This window comes from Gigantopelta aegis, chromosome 11, assembly GCF_016097555.1.
Source record: "Gigantopelta aegis isolate Gae_Host chromosome 11, Gae_host_genome, whole genome shotgun sequence".
Lineage (NCBI taxonomy): Eukaryota > Metazoa > Mollusca > Gastropoda > Neomphalida > Peltospiridae > Gigantopelta > Gigantopelta aegis.
The window spans coordinates 9,754,100-9,777,024 of record NC_054709.1 but is presented as its reverse complement, the minus strand read 5'-3'; the positions used below and the strand labels follow the sequence as shown (position 1 = coordinate 9,777,024).

Below are 22,925 nucleotides of genomic sequence, written 5' to 3'. Positions count from 1 at the left end.
ACTGAATTATTTGCACATGTTTTTCGTATTATTTTTAAACATGAGATTTGAGACTATAGGGAACACTGATCAACTAGTATTTTTATCCTTTTATCTTGACTTATAATCTATTTGAAATATATTAGCAAGATCCTGAATATCAGTTTATTTTTGTTCTATATATCTAAATTAATTAATTTTTGTTAATATAAATCAATAATTAATTACTAAAATGCCATATTAAAAATACTTTGTAAATATTGTTTTAGTTATTTATTTTTAAATTATGTTATTAATTTTACTTTGTATATTGTCTGAAACAAAAATAAAGCATCTGTCATACATTATCACAACATGGAACAATTGTACAGTGGAAGACATGAATATTAATTTATTCAAATAATACTGAATAAGTAACACTAACACATACACACTCTTTCCTTTTCTCTCTCTCTCTCTCTCTCTCTCTCTCTCTCTCTCTCTCTCTCTCTCTCTCTCTCTCTCTCTCTCTCTCTCTCTCTCTCTCTCTCTCTCTCTCTCTCTCTCTCTCTCTCTCTCACACACTTTCACACACACACACACACACACACACACACCCTATATCTTTGGAAGACGAGAAATCCAGCACATCCGAAAACGAGTAGGGATTTGTTGGCTGTATTTCGAGTTAATACTGTCGAGTAAAGACGTCCGATTGTACACATCATCGTCTATATCCACACATAATACCTACATCTCACTCTCAGAGATACATTCTGCCTTTGAGTTCACAACAGCATTATAACAAAACCAACTCAAAATAACAGGGAATATTTTGTTCAGTATTATCTCATGATTTACTATGCAAATTTCAAAGATCGCTGCTACACAATTTCTGAATAACATTAATTTTTTTATTCTTTTTATCCTCTTTACATTTTGTATTTGCTCTCAAATGTTTTTTTAATTAACCAAGTTTGTGCATATTAACCACATATGAAAGAAAAAGTCCAAAATAATTTTAATTTTTTAAAGACATTTTGTGCAAATTAAATAAATTACCAACCATTTTTTTAATAAAATTATGAACCCAAATCTTAAACCTTTCATCCCTTTAAACCATTCTTGAGCAGACCTTAAATATAACTGGAAGAGCCTATTTTAAGAAAATAGGGGTGAAAGGTCTGAGGCAGAATGTTATCTTCATGTACTAAAATGTACAAGAGTAAGCGAATGCATGCAATAACTGACTAGACAATATTGGCACAGTACGAATATATTTGGTTAAAACTTGGCACATATTTATATAACAAAAAAAATACAAAACCCTGGGTTACTATCAGCCACTATAGAGCAAGTCATGGAAGTTAACTTGTAGAAATAGCCCTATTTTAAATATGTAATATCATGGATGCTAAACTCTTCAACAACACATAAAATAAAATAAAATAAAACAAACCGTTTTGTTGCTTTGGTTGGTAATAATTAAAACTAGTCATCAAAATTTTGGCACAAAATATATAACTGCTCTACAGGTCTTGTTATGCATCTGATGTTAATCGGGAAACATTTTGTTTAGTATCATGTCGCGATTCGCTACACACGTTTCAGAGATCACTACACAATTTTAAAACATTGAACAGTAGTTGCTAATCAATTTTATCAATTGACTACAAATATCGCTAATCCAGATTTTAAAAACAAAAATGTCCCCTGTTAATGTAACAAGATGCCAAAAATATGAATAATTTTTGTGTTCGTTAAAGTTGAAATGATGATTTAGAATTGCATATTATCTCTGTATATATTATTTTAAATAATACAGACTGCTCATTATGTCTTTTAGAAACAATCATAAAAATGTTACAGCTTTAATTAAACTAGGATAATAACAAGAGAGTTAAATTCAGTGCCAAGATTAAATAACTAGTTTGCTATAGGAAGACATCGTTATCCATGTAGTGGAAACATATTCACAGTGTTTCTGCCAGAAAGAAATTTTTGAGTATGGCGCTATGTTATTGAATGCAACCACAGTCAACAGGGGCTATGGGGGGCCTCCTCCACAAAGAAAATGGGTTACATTTAGGGTTAGGCTTAAGAAAATCATACAATAATTATTAGAGTCATTAATTTTGTCAAAATGTTAACTTAAAAAAATTAAAATTTGGGTATGGCGCCATACCCATTTTACCCTCTGGCAGAAACCCTGCTATTTCAGTATGCATTTTTATGTAAACATTATTAATATGCATATACTTAGCTAATACTGAGACAAAAGGAAGAACTTTGATAAATGAAAAAAAATATATATAAAACTTTCACAAGTGGGAAGGATTTCTTCAATATGCCAGTCTTATGCAACGTAATTCTAAGACATATAAATAATAATAAAATAATAATAGTAATACTCAAATAAAATTGGTTTTTATGTTGTTATTAGTAGTACCAGCACAATTGTTGTGCTATTATAAAAGACAATATATCTGCCAAATACTAATATCTAATACATATTGGCACTTTTAAATACAGCATTTGTTTAAAAACTATTACAAATGAAATTGTAACAACAAAAGCATCTACATTGCAGTGCAGATTAATACATTATATACGATAGGCAGAAATGTTCATTAACTGCAAAAACAAGAAATGTTTTTATTGCTTAAACCAAACAGTTAAAAATATGGTTATCAAATATTACTTGTATTAATACTAACTGGAATAAATGCCTATTGCCATATTTAAACAGGATGAGAATATTTATTCCACTGAAATGGACTATTCTATTAATACTGGTACCGATTTTGACTATAACATTAATTACACACGGCATTAAGTATTGCAACGAATCCATTTTCAAAACATTTGTTCAATCCACACGTGTGTACATCATGCTGCAAGCTGCAAAAAGGCAGGAACGTTAACCCTTTCACCCCTGCAAACAATCTTAGATTAAAACCCCTCTAAACCGGACACCCTCGGAACCAAATTAAATGTCTGCTTTTAAGAGGTATCCGGTTTAGAGAGGTTCTCCTCTGTACTGATATTTAAAAAGGGACCATGAAAAACGTCTGGTTTTGAGGGAAGTTTGGTTTACAAAGGGTTCAGTTTGAAAGCTGTCAATGTAGTCGTAGCGATAATGTATTTCCGAATGTAGTAGAATGTAATAAAACATTACAAATAAATGTTTGAAAATATTTTAGGTTAATTTTTTGCAAATTTGTCTACTTTTCAACTACCATTTTGTTTCTGTGACAACCATTTTAAAACAATTTTAAATTGTCAATTTAATATAATTTAAATATTTCACAGATCAGGCACATATTAGTATTATAAAAATAAAAAGTTTGTTTTGTTTAACGACACCACTAGAGCACATTGATTTATTAATCATCAGCTATTGGATGTCAAACATTCAGCAATTTCTGACAGTCTTAGAGAGGAAACCTGGTAAATTTTTCCATTAGTAGCAAGGGATCTTTTATATGCACCATCCCATAGACAGGACAGCACATACCACAGCCTTTGATGTACCAGTCGTGGCACACTGGTTGGAGTGAGAAATAGCCCAGGGATCAAGCCCAGACCGGCCGCGCATCAGGCGAATGCTATACCACTGGGCTAGGTCCTGTGCCTTTTCGGACATGTAAAGAGAGATCCAAATCCTAGCTAAACATCATGTTGAGAATTGTGGTTCATCAGAGGTGAAAGGATTAACTGTACACACACACACACACGCAGAACTCTGGAGACGAATAGTACGACGTACCACATAACATACGAGTAATAATATTCAAAAAGTAAAAACACATGACAGTGAAGACACGACGAAGCAGAAAAAAACACTGCTTGTATTAAAACTGGGAACTTGCGTAAAAAGGTTTAACCTTTCATAACAAAATGGATTTTAACCCTTGATTTTTGTTTTATGATAGCATGCATAACAATGATGAAATGATAAAAACGATCAAATATAACATGCGTAGGATTTTCCTTTCTGTCTCTGTGGTCCCAACTGGAATTGTGTGCTTATCTAATTAAGCACTTTCATAATAACAGTAAATGTTTAAGAACAAAAACAATAATAGCATTTAAAAATTACATACAGCACAGTCACGTAATATATAGATAATATATATATATATAGACAGAGTGGGATATATATATATATATATATATATATATATATATATATATATATATATATATATATAAAATGAGCACTTCGAAATCAAACCTTATTTTGACAACTTGGAACTTGAGAAAAAGAAGATCAAATAACATACACAATAATTGCATATCACTGACATTGCTATAATACGAGTCGCCCAAGTAGAAAAGGCTGGCCAGGTCAAAAACAGTCAACAGTTCACTCCCTTTGTTTTTTGTTTTTTATCTCCCTTTGACTGCATATGGATGAATATTTTCAGACTTCATACCTCAAAGAGTTACCAACACCTCCTTTCTAACAAACAGCTGTTAATATAGGGTATTTTTTAAACCAATTTTATCAAAGATTTTAAATTAAACATTTTAAAGCACCATTACTTAATCGGTCTTCTTTTATCTTTAAAAAAAAAAGTGAGGAGTGAAGACATTGGATAGCTGTAAATAGTTTTTTCCTTCTGTTTTTTTCTTCTTTTTGAATCAGAGCTATCAAATGGAATCAGATTCAAATAATTTATACTTCTTTCACTGTTTTTTCTTCTTCAAATATCCTGGAAGACCTTTTCTTAACAACTCCTCAACAATCCGTTTAACATAAAATCATTAAAAAAAAAAAAAAAAAAAAATCATCCTCATTTCCGCAGTAGTAGTTTTTGGGGCTTTTTTAAGCTCGGCCAATAGTGGTTGTCATGGCCACAGTTCTACAAGTGTGGTGTGGTAATGGGGTGTATTTTGTTTGTTTCTTTGTTTTGTTTGTTTTTCACCTCTGACCTCCGACCTCAGTCCTCCTCGTCGCTGTCTTTTTCACCTCTGACCTCCGACCTCATCAGTCCTCCTCGTCGCCGTCGTTCGGCTTGCAGTACTTGTAGCGGTGGTTCATGTGCTGACTGTACGAGCCCGAGTGGCTGAACCGCTTGCCACACTTCTTGCATTGGAATGGCTTCTCCCCAGAGTGCAGGCGCTTGTGTTCAGTCAGGTGGTGCTTGTGCTTGAACGCCTTCGAACACACGTCACAGTTGAACGGACGCGCTCCTACAACAAAACAAGGGAAACAAATGTTATGTCCAAAAAAAAAAATGTTGTTACAGTTGAATGGGCACACTCCTACAAGAAAAAGGCAAAGGAATGCTTGTCACAGTTGAATGGGCACACTCCTACAAGAAAGAGCCAAAGGAATGCTTGTCACAGTTGAATGGGCACACTCCTACAACACAACAAGGGAAACAAATGTGATGTAAAAAAAAATTATAATTTGTTTTACATTAGTGGAATGAGTGTGTTCCTCCAAGAAAGAGGCAAAGGAATGTGTCACAGTTGAATGGGCACACTCCTATAAGAAACATGGGAAACGAATATTGTGTCAAAAAAAATTAAAAAGGAAAAGAATGTTTGTCAGTTGAACGGGCGTGCTCCTACAAGAAAGAGGCAAAGGAATGTGTCACAGTTGAACGGGCATGCCTACAAGAAACAAGGGAAAGGAATGTTTGTCACAGTTGAATGGGCACACTCCCACAAGAAAGATATGTCACAGTTGAATGGGTGCACTCCTATAAGAAACAAGACAAAGGAATGTGTCACAGTTGAATGGGCGTGCTCCTACAAGAAACAAGGCAAAGGAATATTTATTTAAAGACACCATGGATATTTTTTTTTTTGTTACACAGAAGGGAGAGGGAGAGCTAGGAGGGGGGAGAGAGACAGGGAAGACGAAAGAGACAGAGAGAAATGGAGTGTGATAAAGAAAACTAAAGAAAAAATAAAGAGAAAATGGTCCTCAGACTTAATCTGGATGCCACTGGGGGGGGGGGGGGGGGGGGGGGGGTCCTGTATACCATGAAACTACAGTAAGACTACAACAGCAAGGGAGTGCTCGTACTTGTGCTGAGCGAAATATCTCTGCTTGCTGAACATCGTCACATACCATACAGCAAGGGACACAACTACAGCAACAGTACAACAGCAAGGGACATAACTCTGAAAACTGCCTGAGTGGGTGTTCGTACTTGTGTCTAGCGAGAGATCAAAGGAGATAACTCCTATCCGAGTACTCGTATTTGTATCGTGCAAGGGACATAACTCTATCACCCACCTACCTGAGTGCTCGTACTTGTTTTGAGCGAGGGCAAGGGACATAACTCTTAGACCAACCTACCTGAGTGCTCGTATTTGTTTTGAGCAAGAGAGCAAGGGACATAACTCTTGAGACCCCCACCTGAGTGCTTGTACTTGTTTCAAGTGAGAGCAAGGGACATAACTCTGAGACCCGCCTACCTGAGTGCTCGTACTTGTTTCGAGCAAGAGAGCAAGGGACATAACTCTGAAACTTGCCTACCTGAGTGCTCGTACTTGTGTCAAGCGAGCGAACTCTGCTTGCTGAACGTCTTGTCGCACTGGTCACAGCCATACATCAAGGGACATAACTGCAGAAACAGTAAATGAAGGGACATAACTCTAAAACCTGCCTACCTGAGTGCTCATATTTGTGTTGAGCGAGCGAGATCTGCTTGCTGAACATCTTGTCCACTGGTCAGCCGTACATCAAGGAACTTAACTACAGTAACAGTAAATCACGGAACATAACTACAGCAACAGTAAATCAAGGGACATAACTACAGCAACAGTAAATCAAGGGACATAACTACAGCAAGAGTAAATCAAGGGACATAATTACAGCAAGAGTAAATCAAGGGACATAACTACAGCAACAGTAAATCAAGGGACATAACTCCTACCTGAGTGCTCGTACTTGTGTCGAGCTAGTGAGCTCTGCTTGCTGAACATCTTGTCGCACTGGTCACAGCCGTACATGCCAACGTCGACGTCCAGCTTGTGGTTCTTCCACGACCTGCGCTTCTTGCGCATCGGCTCGTCGTCGTCGGTGAGGGAGTCGTCCAGCTCCAGGAGGCCCTCGTCGGCTTCCACCTGCCAGAAAAAACATGGCTGTCGGCACATGTTGAGAAATAGAAAAAGTGTTAAACACGCCTCACTCAGCACAAGAGGGATTAGACACATGTAAAGGTTAGACAATGTTACCAAGGCAACAAGACATGGTGACGACTTTAAGCTGATCTTGGAAAAAAACTTGGGGGTGGTGGCTTGTTTTAGTGATTTTCTGTTCCACACTCGACCACTGGCCATGCCAGAGATTGGGTGTGGGAGAGACATGCCTGAATCTTAATTGGATAGAGGCACGTTAATAGTTTACGAGTATGAGTTTTAGTAAAAAATTTCAAATATTTTGCTTTATTTGCTAATTTGGCTTTAACATTATATACATTTTATAAAGAATTTTTCAAAGAAGATTTTAAGTATTTACCATTTTATTGCCAATTTTATAAAAATAAAAAATACTTTATATAAATTATATACATTTTATAAAAAAAAAAATTAAGGAGCCTTTAATTATTTACCATTTTATTGCCAATTAAAAAAAAGTTTTAAAAGAATTTTGTAATCAATTTCTGAAGGATCTTTAATAAGGATGACATTTTAAAAACAATCAGCTTAAACTCTGAACACATACAAAAACAGTGCACCAATAGGAACAAGCAAAATGAGCACACACGTACACACACACACGTAATTCACTATAGTGGGAAATGATATACAGCATTGCCAATATAATCAAACATTAGGTAACCATAATTTTGTTCTTAAAGGCGCAATGTTGCTTGATAAAAAAAAAAAAAAAAAAAAAAAATAAAAAAAAAATAAGGCTAACAAATTATAACAAACATTCAGTCATTATTAAAAGAATTACTCAGAAAGGTCTTATTCTTAAAAGGAATATATTTTAGGCACAATGTCAGGTAACATTCTGTTCAGTATCATGCCGCAATTCGCTATGCATGTTTCATATATATTGCTACTCAATTTAAAAAACATTAAACAGTAGTTCCTAATCAATTTTTAATTGACTAGAAATATCACTAAAATCAAAATTTTGAAAGCAAAATGTTCTTTGAATGTTTCAGAATTAATGAATGCTTAGCAACACCCCAGCATGAAATATGCACTGACGTAAGATGAGGACAAGTCAAATGTTTCACAACTGACAGCAAAAATACACCAGTCAGGGTTTGTTCCAGAAGATAAAATGGGTATGGCACCATACCCAAATTTTTGGCAGATTTTATTTTTTAAGTTAACCTTTCAACAAAATTAATTATTCTTATCATTACTGTATGCTTTTCTTAACCCTAACCTTAAACTTAACCCATTTTCTTTCTGGGGGAGGCCCCCCATACCCCCTGTTGACTGTGGTTGCATTCAATTCCATAGCGCCATACCCAAACATTTCTATCTGGCAGTAACACTGACTGTATCGATTAATTTTGGCAATTCTGTATAGATGCAGTACACATATTACATACATTGTATTTATCTGAGATACACAAGCAGCAATTATGGCACCTGAGCAACTGAGCAATGAAATATCTATAACTAGACAAACCTGACGTAAACACACCACTATCTGGCAGCTTAAAGGGATATATCCTAGTTTTAAACACTAAGGCATATTTTTTACTATTAGAGCCGTTTTTTGACAACTAAAATCAAACATTACTTAGATTGTATTGTTTAGATTATCCATTTCCGTACATTCTAAATGTTTTCGGTCATCCTGGTGTTTTTAATATCACAAAATGCATTTCTCATATTTTAAAAAATGCACGTGCATCTGAGAAGTAAGAGTTATGGGGTCGAGTTTTTAGTCTATTTTGAGAGGGTATTTCACCATTTCAAAGTCACAGACTCATGTTTCACTCAATTGTAACTTTATCCAAGTGTGTTACAGGTTTGTATATTAACTAAACTTAGTGTTAATTTTAACTAAACTCAGTGTTAATTTTCACAGGTTGAAACTAGGGTCTGTCCCTTTAATATAGTCCGGTTTAGGAAATAGTTCCTCATTAAAAAAAATACTACAAAATTCTGATATGCTTTTTGAAATCTTTCTTCAATGATTACACATAGGCTGACCTCTGTCGTATTTAATTAACCCATTGGTTTGAAGTTACTTGTTATATGTAGTACTAACTGATAACAACTGTGCAAGTGGTATGGTGTCACTTGTGTAACAGCAACATGAGGTGGTAGTCAGGCATAGGGCCACAAACTGAAAAATCTTGTGGTCGACCTATGTTGACATTTTTACACAGTACTTGTCAGTTGAGAGCACTCCCTGAAATTAGTAGTCACATGACCGTCTCGACAGTGTTGTATTTTTCACAGAATATATTCTGACATAGAAATTGTATTGAACTGCATGGCGTAATTAACTGTGGTGTGTAACCTGAAGGTGCAATTTATAACTACTTCATTTCAAAAGTACCACTGGGCTATTTCTCAGTATATCAAAGGCTGTGGTATGTGCTAACCTGTCTGTGAGATGTCGCACATAAGACTACAACCTATTGCATCTGTGTATAGCATTCTTCCATAGAGTTCCACTGAGTTACAAATGTCAATATGTTGATAACGGATTTACAAAACTGATGGATCATAACTTAGTCCTTACAACTAGCTAAATATTGGCAAGCACAAACATTTTGTAGACCTGTGTCTTAAATCACATGGTAAACTCGAGTCAAATATTGCAACCTACATGCACCAATAAAAACTTGCATGCACACACAAGACTGCCATCTGTTGTAAACATCCACTGGACTTTATCTTGTACAGAAACAGGATTCTAAACGTGATGATGATTTTCCCCATTTACCGATTTCATGGAGTGTCGTCTATTCAAAATTCATAAGAATTAAACTGGTTTCCACTGGAACAAGTTGATATACATGTACAAAAGGTATTAAAATGCGATACCATTAACTGTAAATATCTTGAATAGACCTACAATTTTAAATGTGATATTTGGTACATGTAGTAAGTTTGGCCACATTCCTTATATTCAAACCATTACAATATTTGGAAGATTTTAGGGACTGTGGGTAATCTGTGAAAATGCACATAGCATAATTACTAAAGCAGTGATTATTTCAGTAAAAATTGTGCCTACTAAAACCATTACACACACACATTTAGTCAAATCTTAAGGTTGCCAAATGTGGGATTTGCATAAAAAACACAGAATCTTGCTGTATTTTCAACCTGTCAAATTATGTAAAAAAAATTAAGATTGCGTCTTAATACAGGTGGCTGCTAAAACACTGCAACACACACACTTAGAAACCAAATATGAAAATCTGGGATTTGTGGAAAAAAACCCAGAATCCTTCTAAATTTTAAACAGGCCTCTTTAACACATGTGGTTGCTAAAACACACTCAACTTTTAACACACAAAATTTAGAAACCAAATTCGAAAAAAAAAAAAAAAAAAACCCGTTTCGCTCACCTGTCTCCACGACTTTTTGCGGTTCCGTTTGGGTTTGCTGTTTGGGTTGATGAGTGCCTCCATGTGAGCCAGCGACACATCGGCCAATGTGGTGAGGTTCTGGTGGAAGACGGCAGCTGCGGCCGCGGGGCCGTTCTTCATCATCAGGTGATGACCGCCCTGCTGTCCGCTGCTGTGCTCGTCGATGACTAGGCGGCCCGAATCAATGACCTCGTCCGATTCCATCGAGTTGTCCTCCTCCGAGCTGTCTGACGAGTCCGAGTCATCATCGTCGTACTGCTCAGTGTTTCGTTCCTCATCCGACAGATGGCGCTTCCCGTTCTCACGACTCTTCGGATGGCCAATCGACAGTTTCGAAGGACTTGGAGACACGGACAACGACTTGGGCTTCGAAACGACTGCTGGAATGATGGAGTTGGTCGGCCAGGTGGGTATGACGGTCGCCGCCGCTGCCGCCGTCGTCGCCATGGTTACGACGGGTTTCGGGATTAGCAGGTTGCTAGGGAACAGACCTTCCTGCTGCATGTACTTGAATATGGCTGACTGTTGGATCCTGGCGATGGAAGAAGACGACGACAAAGATGATGACAAGGATGATGATAGCGTTACTTCTTCGCAGGAAGATGATGATTTCTTCGCAGAATCGTCCACCGATGCTGGCGACTTGCAGCTGAGGTTCAGGGCCTGGTCTTCGCTGTGGGACGGGGCAGGGGAGGAGTTGTTGCTGTGAGCAGGGGGCGGTACTCTCTTGATGCTCAAGTCAAGAGGCTGGTCCTGACCGGCGGTCAGACTGCTCGAGGCCGGGAGGGAATGTGACGGAGGAAGCTGCCCAACGAGTTTCGGCGTGAGGGCGGAGTTGCTTGGAGTCATCGTAAGAGCACTTGCAAACGGCTGTGGCACGACAGGGATGTAGGCAGATGAAGAAGAGGAGGATGGTGACAACACCGACATTGATGATGATGATGATGATGATGTTGTTGTTGTTGTTGCTGTTATTGGGACTGGAATGTCGTCGGCTGCTTTGAACCGAGCCATGTTCGGGAAGTACGGCACAACCTTGCCCTTTCGGCGGTCACGGGCGCGCATGTTCTGGAACCAGACCTGGACGACGCGTTTCGAGAAGCCGATCTCCGACGCCATCTTAATGAGCTCCGACTTGCCGGGCCGCGGGTTCAGCTGGTAGTGCGCTCGTAGGAACTGCAGCTGCTGGTCACTGATGAGCGACCTCATGCGATACTTTCTGTCCTGCAGACTCTCGTGTTCTTTCAGCAGGTCTTCCTCATCCTCCTCCGACCCCGGCTCCCCAATACTCCCGTTGGGCGTCGCCTGGTGGCTGGTATCCGTGTCCGAAGCCGTGCTGAGAGGCGAGCTCTGCGACGGGTCTCGACCCGTCATCCTCTGGACGATCAGCTTGTTCAGCTTACAGAGGTACGTCTCGTGCTGGTGTAGCTCCACGGGACTCTTCAACTCCGCGTTGCAGTATCGACAGGTCAGATCTCCGGGGCAGCAGCTGCCATGACTGTTCGCTTCGGGGCCAAGGTTCTCGCGTTTAGCCGACTCTTTCGGCGAGTCTGCGTGCGATCCTTTCGTAGCAACGTCCGCTTCCATCTTCACTCTTGTAACGTCAACAAGATCGACCTTCTTGTCGGTGGCCATTTTGTCGGCGGCCATGTTGAAAAGCTGGGTGTTGGAGTTGACATCTGGCGAGATCTGCGGCACCGCGGACACCGGGGACGTGGTGCATGGGAGAACCTGCGGCTTCGAGCACTCGATCTGTGGACTGATGGTTGTGGGTATGACGAGATTCATGTTCTGCAACGGTTTCGAGTAATAGGCCACGATTCCCGCACCGTGAATCGGACTGGAGGTCACAGGGGCAGTGAAGAACGGGATTCCGCCGTTACGGGGGTCATACTTCAAGAACTGCTGAGGGTAGCTCCCGGGGGGCGGAGACTTCAACGGATCATGATGGAAAGGCTGGCCGGGGGTTGAGTTGTAATACATCATGCTCTCGCTGTTGCCGTTCCGGTCCATCCTTCGACCTTTGACCCCCATCACCCAGCACTTCTTCGACGTCATGTGACTGGAGTAGGAGCCAGAGTGGGAAAAACGCTTGCCACAGTTGGGGCATTCGAAAGGCTTCTCGCCAGAGTGGATGCGGACGTGTTCCTTCAGGTGGTGTTTGAACTTGAAGGCCTTTCCACATTCCGCGCACTTGAATTTCCTCAAATCAGCGCTCTCATCGTGACTGATCATGTGACGCTGGAGCCGGTAGACGTTCGCGAAGGTCTTGTTGCACACTTTACAGTTCTGCGAGGTCGGGGAATGGAGAGAGATGTGTTTGTCGAGCTGGCTCCTCAGCAGGAAGGTCTCATCGCACTTGGGACACTGGAACCGGATTGGTTTGCCCGCGTGCTTCTCCTTCATGTGGTCCTGAAGTTCGGTTGCCCGGGGAAACGACTCGCTACAGTGGACACACTTAAGGGTGTATTCCTCTTCTGGGTGGAGGCAGTCTAAAATGAAAAAAAAACAAAGCTGAACGTTAACATTTGTTTTGTTTAGCGATACCAATAGAACACATTGATTTGTTAATCATCAGCCATTGGATTCTAAATATTTGATAATTCTGACATAATCTTAGAGGAAGCCTGCTATAATTTTCTATTACAATCAAGAGATCTTTTGTATGTATTTTCCCATATACACACAGGCCCAGATCTGGCAACAGACTACACAGAACATGTGCTGTAGGTAGGCTGAAAATTGCCGCAGGTGAACATTTTGTCCAAGACGAAAATCTTTTTAGCCCTGTTCACATAATAAATTCAATACCCAAGGAATTTCAAGGCCTGTCAACATAATGAATTTAATACCTAAGGCAAAAAACCTTCAAAACATTCTAACAAAATTGTTAATTTCAAGGCCTGTCAACATAATAAATTTAATACCTCAGGCAAAAATCTTTCAAAATTTCTGTAGGTAACAAAATTGTTAATTTCTAGCCCTGTCAAAATAATAAATTTAATACCCTAGGCAAAAACCTTTGAAAATTTCTGTAGGTAACAAATTTCATCATTTCGAACCCTGCCAAGATAATAAATTTAATATCCAAGGCAAAAACCTTTGAAAATTTCTGTAGGTAACAAAATTCTGAATTTCTGTAGCTAACAAATTCTTAATATTTAGCCCTGTCAGCAATAACAAATTTAATACCCTAGTCAAAAACCTTTGAATATTTCTGTAGGTAATAAGTGTTAATTTCGAGCCCTGACAACAAAATGATTTTAATACCTGTGGTGCTGCTCTCTTCATCCTGGTCACTGACCGGTTCAGGGTAGATAACTGCGGTGTCGCTGCATCTGAGCAGCTTATGTAACTGTTCGGCCTTCGACACCTGTGGAAGACGAGAAGTGGGTGGGGTGGGGGAGGTTGGCCCTGCGGGGGGAGTGGATGACTCCTCATTATTCTTTTCTTCCTTTGATTCATCAGCCGATGTTTCTGTCAAACCTGTAAAAAAAAAAAAAAAATCAATTAATTGTAATAGGTCTTCTTCAACATTGTGTTTTCAGATGACAGTTATGAACATAAATCATGCATGTCACACAGAATGTTTAAAATGGCTTTGTTGGGGTGGTGGAGGGTGGTAATTCTATGGTTTAATAATTAATTTTTATGGCGAAAAAAATGTAAAAAAAGAAAAATGGCAGTAACTACCCATTGAACCTCCTCCATTTTGCATTCCTAGGTTTCTTAAGATGTCAACTAATGTCACCAGCTTTGGGGGGGGAGGGCATATGGTGGTGAGAAAAATGGGGGGGGGGGGGAGCATAAATCTAAAGTAAAAAATTATTTTTAAAGATTTACTTCCACACCAATGCAAATGTTTTAACAGACTGAGTCTCCAGGCTGGATTCACATTATTTCTCTTCATGAGGTCGTATTAAGTAATGTATTATGTTAGTTATCCAGTCCCTGTTTATAAATGAACTCATTAATTTGCACTAGTTTACAAACAAGGATGGATATGGATATAAAGAAAGGAATGTTTTATCTGCAACACCACAGTATATTTAAAATATGACCATTTGGTGTCTTACGAACACATTACGTACGAACAAGCCACATTGATAAAAACGCAAAGCATTAAAAGACATAAACATATTGGTGATTTCGAAATTAGTTAATTTCCTACAAAATGACCTGTATAAAACAACCACCTGTCTTAAATGTGCAATCAATAAATGGAGTTGTTAGTTTCTTGAATTAATGTTTTGTATACCTTTCCAAACATCAAACGAATGAGCGAATGAAAATATAAATAAATAAATAATTATATAAAGAAACAAAGAAAGAAAGAGAAAAAAAATAATAATTAAAAACCAGTAGATAAGTAAGTAAATAAATAAATAAATAAAAAAATAAACAAATGAATAAATAATAAATAAAATGTTTATAAAATTTAAATAAAGAAATAAAGAAATAAATAATAAAAAAATAAAAATAAACAATAAATACAGATCCCAATAAATAAAAACCATTAGAATAACAGAGCAAACAATAAACATTTTTAAATCTTTAAAATATTCAAGACAATATTACCAGTAAGAACATTTCATAAACTCGCAGTGCTAACGATCACGTAAAATCCATTCCACAACTGATCCAATAATGCGACTCACTATTTCTCCACAAGGACTCATCACGTCTCGACGACGCAAAACAAAACAATGTCGACTCTGGAGACAAGCGACTTGACTCGAAAACACAGAGACGCAAAATTACATTAACTCAGCTTAACACAGTCAGTGTAGAGAGAGAGAGAGAGAGAGAGAAAGACAAAACGCTAATAACAGAGAAAACCGTGGCAAGAGACCTTTCTGCTGCCCTGCAGCCATTGAACTTACCATTCTCTTCAGGTCGGGCTGGGCAGCGTTCTGATGTTGTGCCGCCATCATCATCGTCATCTTCGTCGTCATCATTGTCTGCACCTGCGACAGCATCGTCATGGTTACATTCTGCTCCATCGTCATGGTAACCGTTGGCCTGCTTCTGCTGCATGGGGACCTCCAGAGCGCTCTCATTGGCTGTGGCTGCGGCCGCTGTCGATTCATCGATGGGGTCCTCGTTCTCAACTGCGGAAAACGAAACACAACAGATTGGTGGAAATTACACAATGGGTAGAAAGGAATTGCATCGACAAAACACCTTCCCATTTCTAACTCCTCTCCCCCTCCCCCCTGGATACATAAACAAAACCCCTTCCCATTTCTCTCTCTCCCCTCCCCCCCCCCATGGCTCTATCAACAAAACCCCTTCCCATTTCTCTCTCCCCTCCCCCCCCCCATGGCTCTATCAACAAAACCTCTTCCCATTTCTCTCTCCCCCCCCCAATGGCTCTATCAACAAAACCCCTTCCCATTTCTCTCTCTCCCTCCCCCCCCCCAATGGCTCTATCAACAAAACCCCTTCCCATTTTCTCTCTCTCCCTCCCCCCCCCCCCGGCTCTATCAACAAAACCCCTTTCCATTTCTCTCTCCCCTCCCCCCGTGGCCTTATCAATAAAACCCCTTCCCATTTCTCCCCCCTCCCCCCCCCATGGCTCTATCAACAAAACCTCTTCCCATTTCTCCCTCCCCTCCCCCCCCATGGCTCTATCAACAAAACCCCTTCCCATTTCTCCCTCCCCCTCCCCAACCCACTTCTGATGCATCAACAAAACCCCTTCCTACTTCTCTCCCCCCTCCCCATCCCACTCCTGATGTATCAACAAAAACCCTTTTCCATTTCTCTTTCCTCTCCCCCTCCCCACTGGCTGCATCTGAAAACCCCTTCTCTCTTTTCTCTCCCCTCCCCCCTGGCTCTATCAACAAAAACCGTTCCCTCTTCTCTATCCCTTCCCACCCAGCTCTATCAACAAAAACCCTTTCCTCTTCTCTCCCCCTTCCCTCTACCCCCTTGGCTGCATCAACAAAACACTTCTCATGTCTCCCCCCTTCCCTTCCCTCCCCCCCCCATGGCTGCATCAATAAAAATACTTTCCACTTCTCTCTCCCCTCCCCCTCCTCCAGCCCCACCCACACTCCAAAACCATTACGCTGTGTGTGTATTGGAAAATCAATGCCGTCCATGCACACCAATACATTCCGGCACGTTGGACATTCGTCAGAATGCCCTTCAAGCATGCTCGCATCCAAGATAGAAAGTCAATATTGGCTCTCTCGTTTTGAAAATCTAGTTTTCTGGCCATTTGCACAAAAACATTTGAATAAGGTAGAGATAATGATCGAAGCATTTGGTACTCTGCTGTTTGGTGGGGAAGTGGAGGATTGCCAGGATTACAAACTACATATATATATTAAAAATTATGGAGATTGTGCTAGTACAGAGAATTGGACATCGGCAGAGTTAATATTAAAGAAAGAAATAAAATAATGATAATATTAATTTATTTTTAGATATGCAAATATTTTTGTAACTACTAAACATATTTATATTTGTATTAATAAATTATTTATAAATATATCTATTCTTTAAAACTTAATCCAAAAAGTAGTAATCACTATTTTGTCCACAAATATTATTTTCATTAATTCATTCATTCATTCATTCTCATTTGTCTTGTTTTTTTCACAAATTGCGAAAAACAAGTGTTTTCAAAACAATAAAACTAACTTTTATTTAAAAACAAACAAAAATTAAAACATTTTTTTAATTATTATTTTTTAAATTATAACAACTGTTTATCTTCTTTCAATTGTAATAAAAAAATTTTTTAAATGACATATCACCTGTCACCAAATAGAAAAGTAAAATGATAAAATTACAATTGACATATCTAATTATGACACCACTTTGAATGTTATATTAAATAAACAGAAAGCTGCTTTCATAAAGCTGAAGAGTTCTTTGAGAAAATCTTATTAAATGGTCACAAAACACTCATAAATATTCACACAAAGATTGGCAATCAGAAATACGGCATTTTTCTTCTTTATTAAACTTAATTGTTCACATCTAATGTAGCCACGTCCTATAAAGCCGACACGCTCGGCGATTGTGTATCTACGCGAATTACGCGCTCTCGGGGCCGTGACTAAATGGCAAGCAACATGCTCTCGTCACGGTGTCTACAAAGAAAACCAACCGACTACACACGTTACGGGTCCTTCACCAGGAGTACGTTGGCACTCAAGACGAAATCTGAATCCGACAGTCAATAAAAAGTCGGAAAAATGTCGCAAATTTATCTGCCGAAAAAACACCTGGAAAAATACTTCATCTCTCTCTCGTATTCTTCTCCCGACTGTATACTGCCGTCACTTATTCTTCTTAACGTGTTTGATTGAATTATTAATTATGAGGGGATTTCTATTGTTACCTCCCGTCTTCAAGGAAGTGGCTGTTTTGTTCAACGTAGCAATTAACTCGGCTCTCATTTCTCGCTACTTTGTTCACAAAACATCTAATGAGTTGTTACTCTAAGAAAGCAAAAAAAAAAAAGAAAGAAAGAAAGAAAGAAAAAAAAGCACTTGTCATGATAACAGGCCCTCTTCATTAAGAAGACAATATTGGAGTCAAGTAAACACGGGACACAAAGAGAGAACTTCTATTAAAACTTTGACACGGCTTTCGAAGAAAAGATTTTTCAGATTTGACATTTTTGCTTTGTTGTAACCCGAATATGACTGACAAGGACTCAAAAGGACTTGGTATTTTTCTTCACAGAATATACCGCCGCTCAGGTCACGGTGTGACCTCTCGTTATGTCGGACTCCTCGCATCGATACATTGTCTGAGCACCTCTGCTTGATATCCGAAACACGGCTGATGTATCCCTGCTAAGCAAACCTTTAATTACGCTCACAAAAGACACACGACAAGCAATGGGGAAGTGTGATGAATGAACCCAAGCGTGCGACAATTTCCCCCTACGACAATAAAATTCTTTTCACCTGTCCGTCACTAACAAGGGTAAAACGGATGGAGAATGGAGAGATGGGGAAACCTGTACTGCGTCGACACTAAAAGGGTGACCAGGCATGTAGTAAAGACATTGTCACAGAGCTTCCTGGACGTATAGGGGAGATATGGTGCGTAGTGGCGGGGGAGGGGCTGGCCCTACAATCATAGAGTAATTGTGCAATTGCGTGCAGTTGGAAGTGTCGCGGTTGACCATCAGTCTGTAACAGATCTTGTAGTCATTCAAGTAGAACATTCCATGCTTTGTGGTCCATCTCAAAGGTGGATATATAATTTTTTAAATGAAAGGAATGTTTAATCACACCCCAGCACAGAATGTTTTAGAATTAGAATAACTGCAGCTGTTTGGCATCTAATTATAAAATGTTGTAATATATAAGAAATTGAAAATATAGCAGATTTTCTCTGAAGATCAAATGTCACATTTACCGAATTTTTTACATCCTATAATTAATCATTAATCATTAATCAATGTGCTCTAGTAGTATCATTAAACAAAAAACTTTTAAGTTTATCTCTGGTGAGTTTGATTTTATTACAAAACACACACACACACACACACATATATATATATATCACTGGCATAGGAAGTGGTGGTGGGGGTGGGTGGGGGCAAGGCCACTTTTCAGATATTTTGCTTTATATTTGCTTTGTAATAGTGTAAAAGTGTAAATATGAAAGTGTGGCCTCTCCCACTTTTTGGCACTTTCCTATGCCACTATATAATTATGAGTATATAAATATAAATAATGCTCCTCTCCCACTCCCCATATCCCCAGTGATCATTTCCGAAAACCATAAAACAATTAAATTTTAAAAACTATTATTGTGTTAAAACCATGTTTAATCAATCCCAAAGAGGGCCTCAAGGTAGGAAGTGACCTCAATATGTGAAGTGAACAGTGTGTAGGACTAGGTACTGCAGTACCTATGAGTTGGACCCAGGCACCTGCCAGCAAATGGAGCTGTGCAGGAAATGTATTATTATTTCATAGGAACTGGCCACACTTGGGAAACAGACTGGTGGTGATTATAATGTACATTTGTAAGAGGGTGTCACATGTGACTGTGCGTTACAAGTGTTATGTGTCAGGTGTTTAAAAACAAACATGATAACATAATTAACTGATTATAATATTATATATATATATATATATATATACACTGTGAAGATGTGCTATGAGAGAACATAGCGTGATGATAAACAGTAATTTTATAAATGTTTGGGGTTTTTTGTTTAACAACACCAGTAGAGCAAACTGATTAATTAATCATCGGCTATTCAATGTCAAACATTGGATAATTCTGACATGTAGTCGTCAAAGGAAACCCGCTACAGTTTTCCTAATGCAGCAAGGCATCTTTCATATGCATTTTCCCACAGACAGGAAAGCATATTCCACAGCCTTTGACCAGTTGTGGTGCACTGGTTGGAACAAGAAAAACCCAATCAGTTGAATGGATCCACCGTGTTTATTCGATCCTGCGATACAAGCACCTCAAATGACTGAGCTAAATGTAAAACAAATAAAACGAACTTTTCTAATTTAGGTATGGATGGATGGATGGATGGATGGAGGGATGGATGGTTGGATGGTTGGATGGAGGGATGGAGGAATGGATGGTTGGATGGATGGATGGATGGATGGATGGATGGATGGATGGATGGAGGGATGGATGGTTGGATGGATGGATGGATGGATGGTTGGATGGTTGGATGGATGGATGGGGATGGATGGTTGGATGGTTGGATGGATGGATGGAGGGATGGATGGAGGGATGGATGGATGGATGGATGGATGGATGGAGGGATGGAGGGGAGGGAGGGAGGGATGGATGGATGGATGGATGGATGGAGGGATGGAGGGAGGGAGGGAGGGAGGGAGGGATGGATGGAGGGAGGGAGGGAGGGAGGGAGGGATGGAGGGATGGATGGAGGGATGGATGGATGGTTTATATGAATGGATGGATGGATGGATGGATGGATGGTTTATGGATGGATGGATGGATGGATGGATGAATGAATGAACGATTTTTATGGATGGATAAATGAATAATTTATATGGAAGGATGGAAAGATGGATGGACGGATGGATGGATGGACAAATGGATGGATGGATGGATGAATGGGTGTTTTATACGGACAGATGGATGAATATACGATGCATGGATGAATGGACAAACGACGAATGAACACATCAATTATTTTGCACCTGTAACTACCATGACCTCTTGGTATATATGAATGTATGAAACGAACAATAAGTGTAACTGGTATCACACCACAGATTATCAGCATGCAGACAGCGGTGGGCACAAGACATCTAAACAGACCGATAACACCACTGCTAGTTCAAAGCTTCAGGGCATATCACAAGACCAGGATGAGGATGATGAGAGTTCAGGCCGTCAGAAACCTGTCAAACATCCGTCATATACCCACCGGTCTTATCTAGCCAGCAGGGCACGACCAAATACATCAGTCGTAAAAAATAAACAAAAATGTATTTTTAAAATATCAAATAGTTATAAATTATTCACAGCGGGCATTCTGAACTTGTGAAAGGGCATATTAGGACAAGTCAAGATGTAACCTGTATTAATAATTTAAAAAAAAAAAAATTGTTTAATGACACCACTAGAGTACATTGATTAATTGATCATCGGCTATTGGATGTTAAACATTTGGCAAGGCGTAGCCTAGTGGTAAAGCGCTCGCTTGATGCGCAGTCAGTTAGAGATCGGTCCCCATCAGGATATTTTTCATTCCAGCCAGTGCACCACGACTGGTATATCAATGGCCGTGGCATGTGCTACCTTGTCTGTGGGATAGTGCATATAAAAGATCCCTTGCTGCTACTCGAAAAGAGTAGCATGTGAAGAGGCGACAGCGGGTTTCCTTTCTCAATATCTGTGTGGTCCTTAACCATATATCTTACACCATATAACCGTAAATAAAATGTGTTGAGTGTGTCATTAAATAAAATATTTCTTTCCTTGATCATCGGCTATTGGATGTCAAACTTTTGGTAATTCGTAGTTACCCGTGATAATCATGCACCTGTAATAAGAGGACACTGTCTTCAGTTGTGTTAGTGGACATCTCTATAAACAGAGCAGTTATAAACTGTCTTAGTGGACTCCTTACTAAACAGAATAGTCAGTAATAATAGGCGGTGGGACATAACCCACTGGTAAAGCGTTCACCTGATGTGTGGTCAGCCTGGGATCGATCCCCATCAGTGGGCCAATTGGATTACTTGTCGTGCCAGCCATTGCTCCACAATTGATCTAACAAAAGCCATGGTATGTACTATCCTGTCTGTAAGATAATAAAAGACCCCTTGCATATAATTAATCCAAAAGAGTACCCGAAAAAATTGGCATCAGCAGGTTTCCTTTCTAATTATCTTTGTAGTCCTTAACTGATGCCAATCACCATAATTAAAATGTGTTGAGTGTGTTATTAGATAAAACATTCCTTTCCTCTTTTTTTTAATAATAGAGGACACTATCCTCAGTGGTCTTCTAGTTAGTTTAGCTGAAAACAACAAATTCTTATTTTCAAAACGGATGCTATATTCAAATTTTATCGAAGTAGATATTTTAACTTTTCAATATATTTATTTTCTTGATGGAAAATTAATGAAGAAAAACTTCCAACAGCCTGTATTTTCAAAATAACCCTCTGTAAAAGTTGTCTCCCCTTTACTGTACAGAAAGTTCAATGCACATGATGTAGGTATTGAGTACTGTGGCAACAAAATGCCAGATACTAACACCATCGTTTCACTGCAATGCCATCATTTCACACTTCCAATCAACCATCCACACCTAATTCCATTATCACTGGGAAATACTAAGGTTTTATTTCGCCCTGCCCTTATGTTACACACTGTCCCTCCATAACCCAGAAAGAGAGACAGAGACAGAGACAGAGAGAGAGAGAGAGAGAGAGAGAGAGAGAGAGAGAGAGAGAGAGAGAGAGAGAGAGAGAGAGAGAGAGAGAGAGAGAGAGAGAGAGAGAGAGAGAGTCACAGAGAGCCAATTTTATATTCTCTTTCTGTCTCTCTCTCTCTTTCTGTCTCTCTTTCTTTCTCACCCTCCCTCCCCTCCCAATTCTATCTCTTTACCCTTGTCTGTTTCTACAACTTTATTAGCTTAAATCAAATTAAAATAATGTCTTTTTTATGACAATGTTAAACCTACATCACTATAACTGCCATGTGTCATTAACATTCCTTTAGTAAAAAGACTTCCACAGCAGATGTAATATAAAAAAAAAAAACCTCCTCAAACCGTTTACATCTGTTTACTTACACAAACACATCTTCGACTGCCTTCCCATGTGACCTGACCTCACTCCCACCTCCCCCTCCTCCCCCCTCCATAATTTCGCCCTCCCTTTCCCACACATACCTCTTTCAAACATCAAAGTGAAAATCAAAAACAGGTGTTCCTTTT

General features: G+C 39.1%; 1 protein-coding gene across 1 annotated transcript in view; it reads right to left on the bottom strand.

Moving 5' to 3' along the window:
* Positions 1-4,795: 4,795 nt before the first annotated feature.
* LOC121384955 (zinc finger E-box-binding homeobox 2-like) overlaps positions 4,796-22,925 on the bottom strand; it is a 151,024-nt gene continuing 132,894 nt past the window's right edge. The window contains exons 2-6 of the mRNA XM_041515448.1: positions 15,386-15,613; positions 13,773-13,988; positions 10,482-12,994; positions 6,858-7,065; positions 4,796-5,157 (exon numbers count right to left, since the gene is read on the bottom strand). Of these exons, the coding sequence (XP_041371382.1) occupies positions 4,952-5,157; positions 6,858-7,065; positions 10,482-12,994; positions 13,773-13,988; positions 15,386-15,613 (3,371 nt within the window). The 3' untranslated portion in view covers positions 4,796-4,951. The remainder of the gene's footprint in view (positions 5,158-6,857; positions 7,066-10,481; positions 12,995-13,772; positions 13,989-15,385; positions 15,614-22,925) is intronic.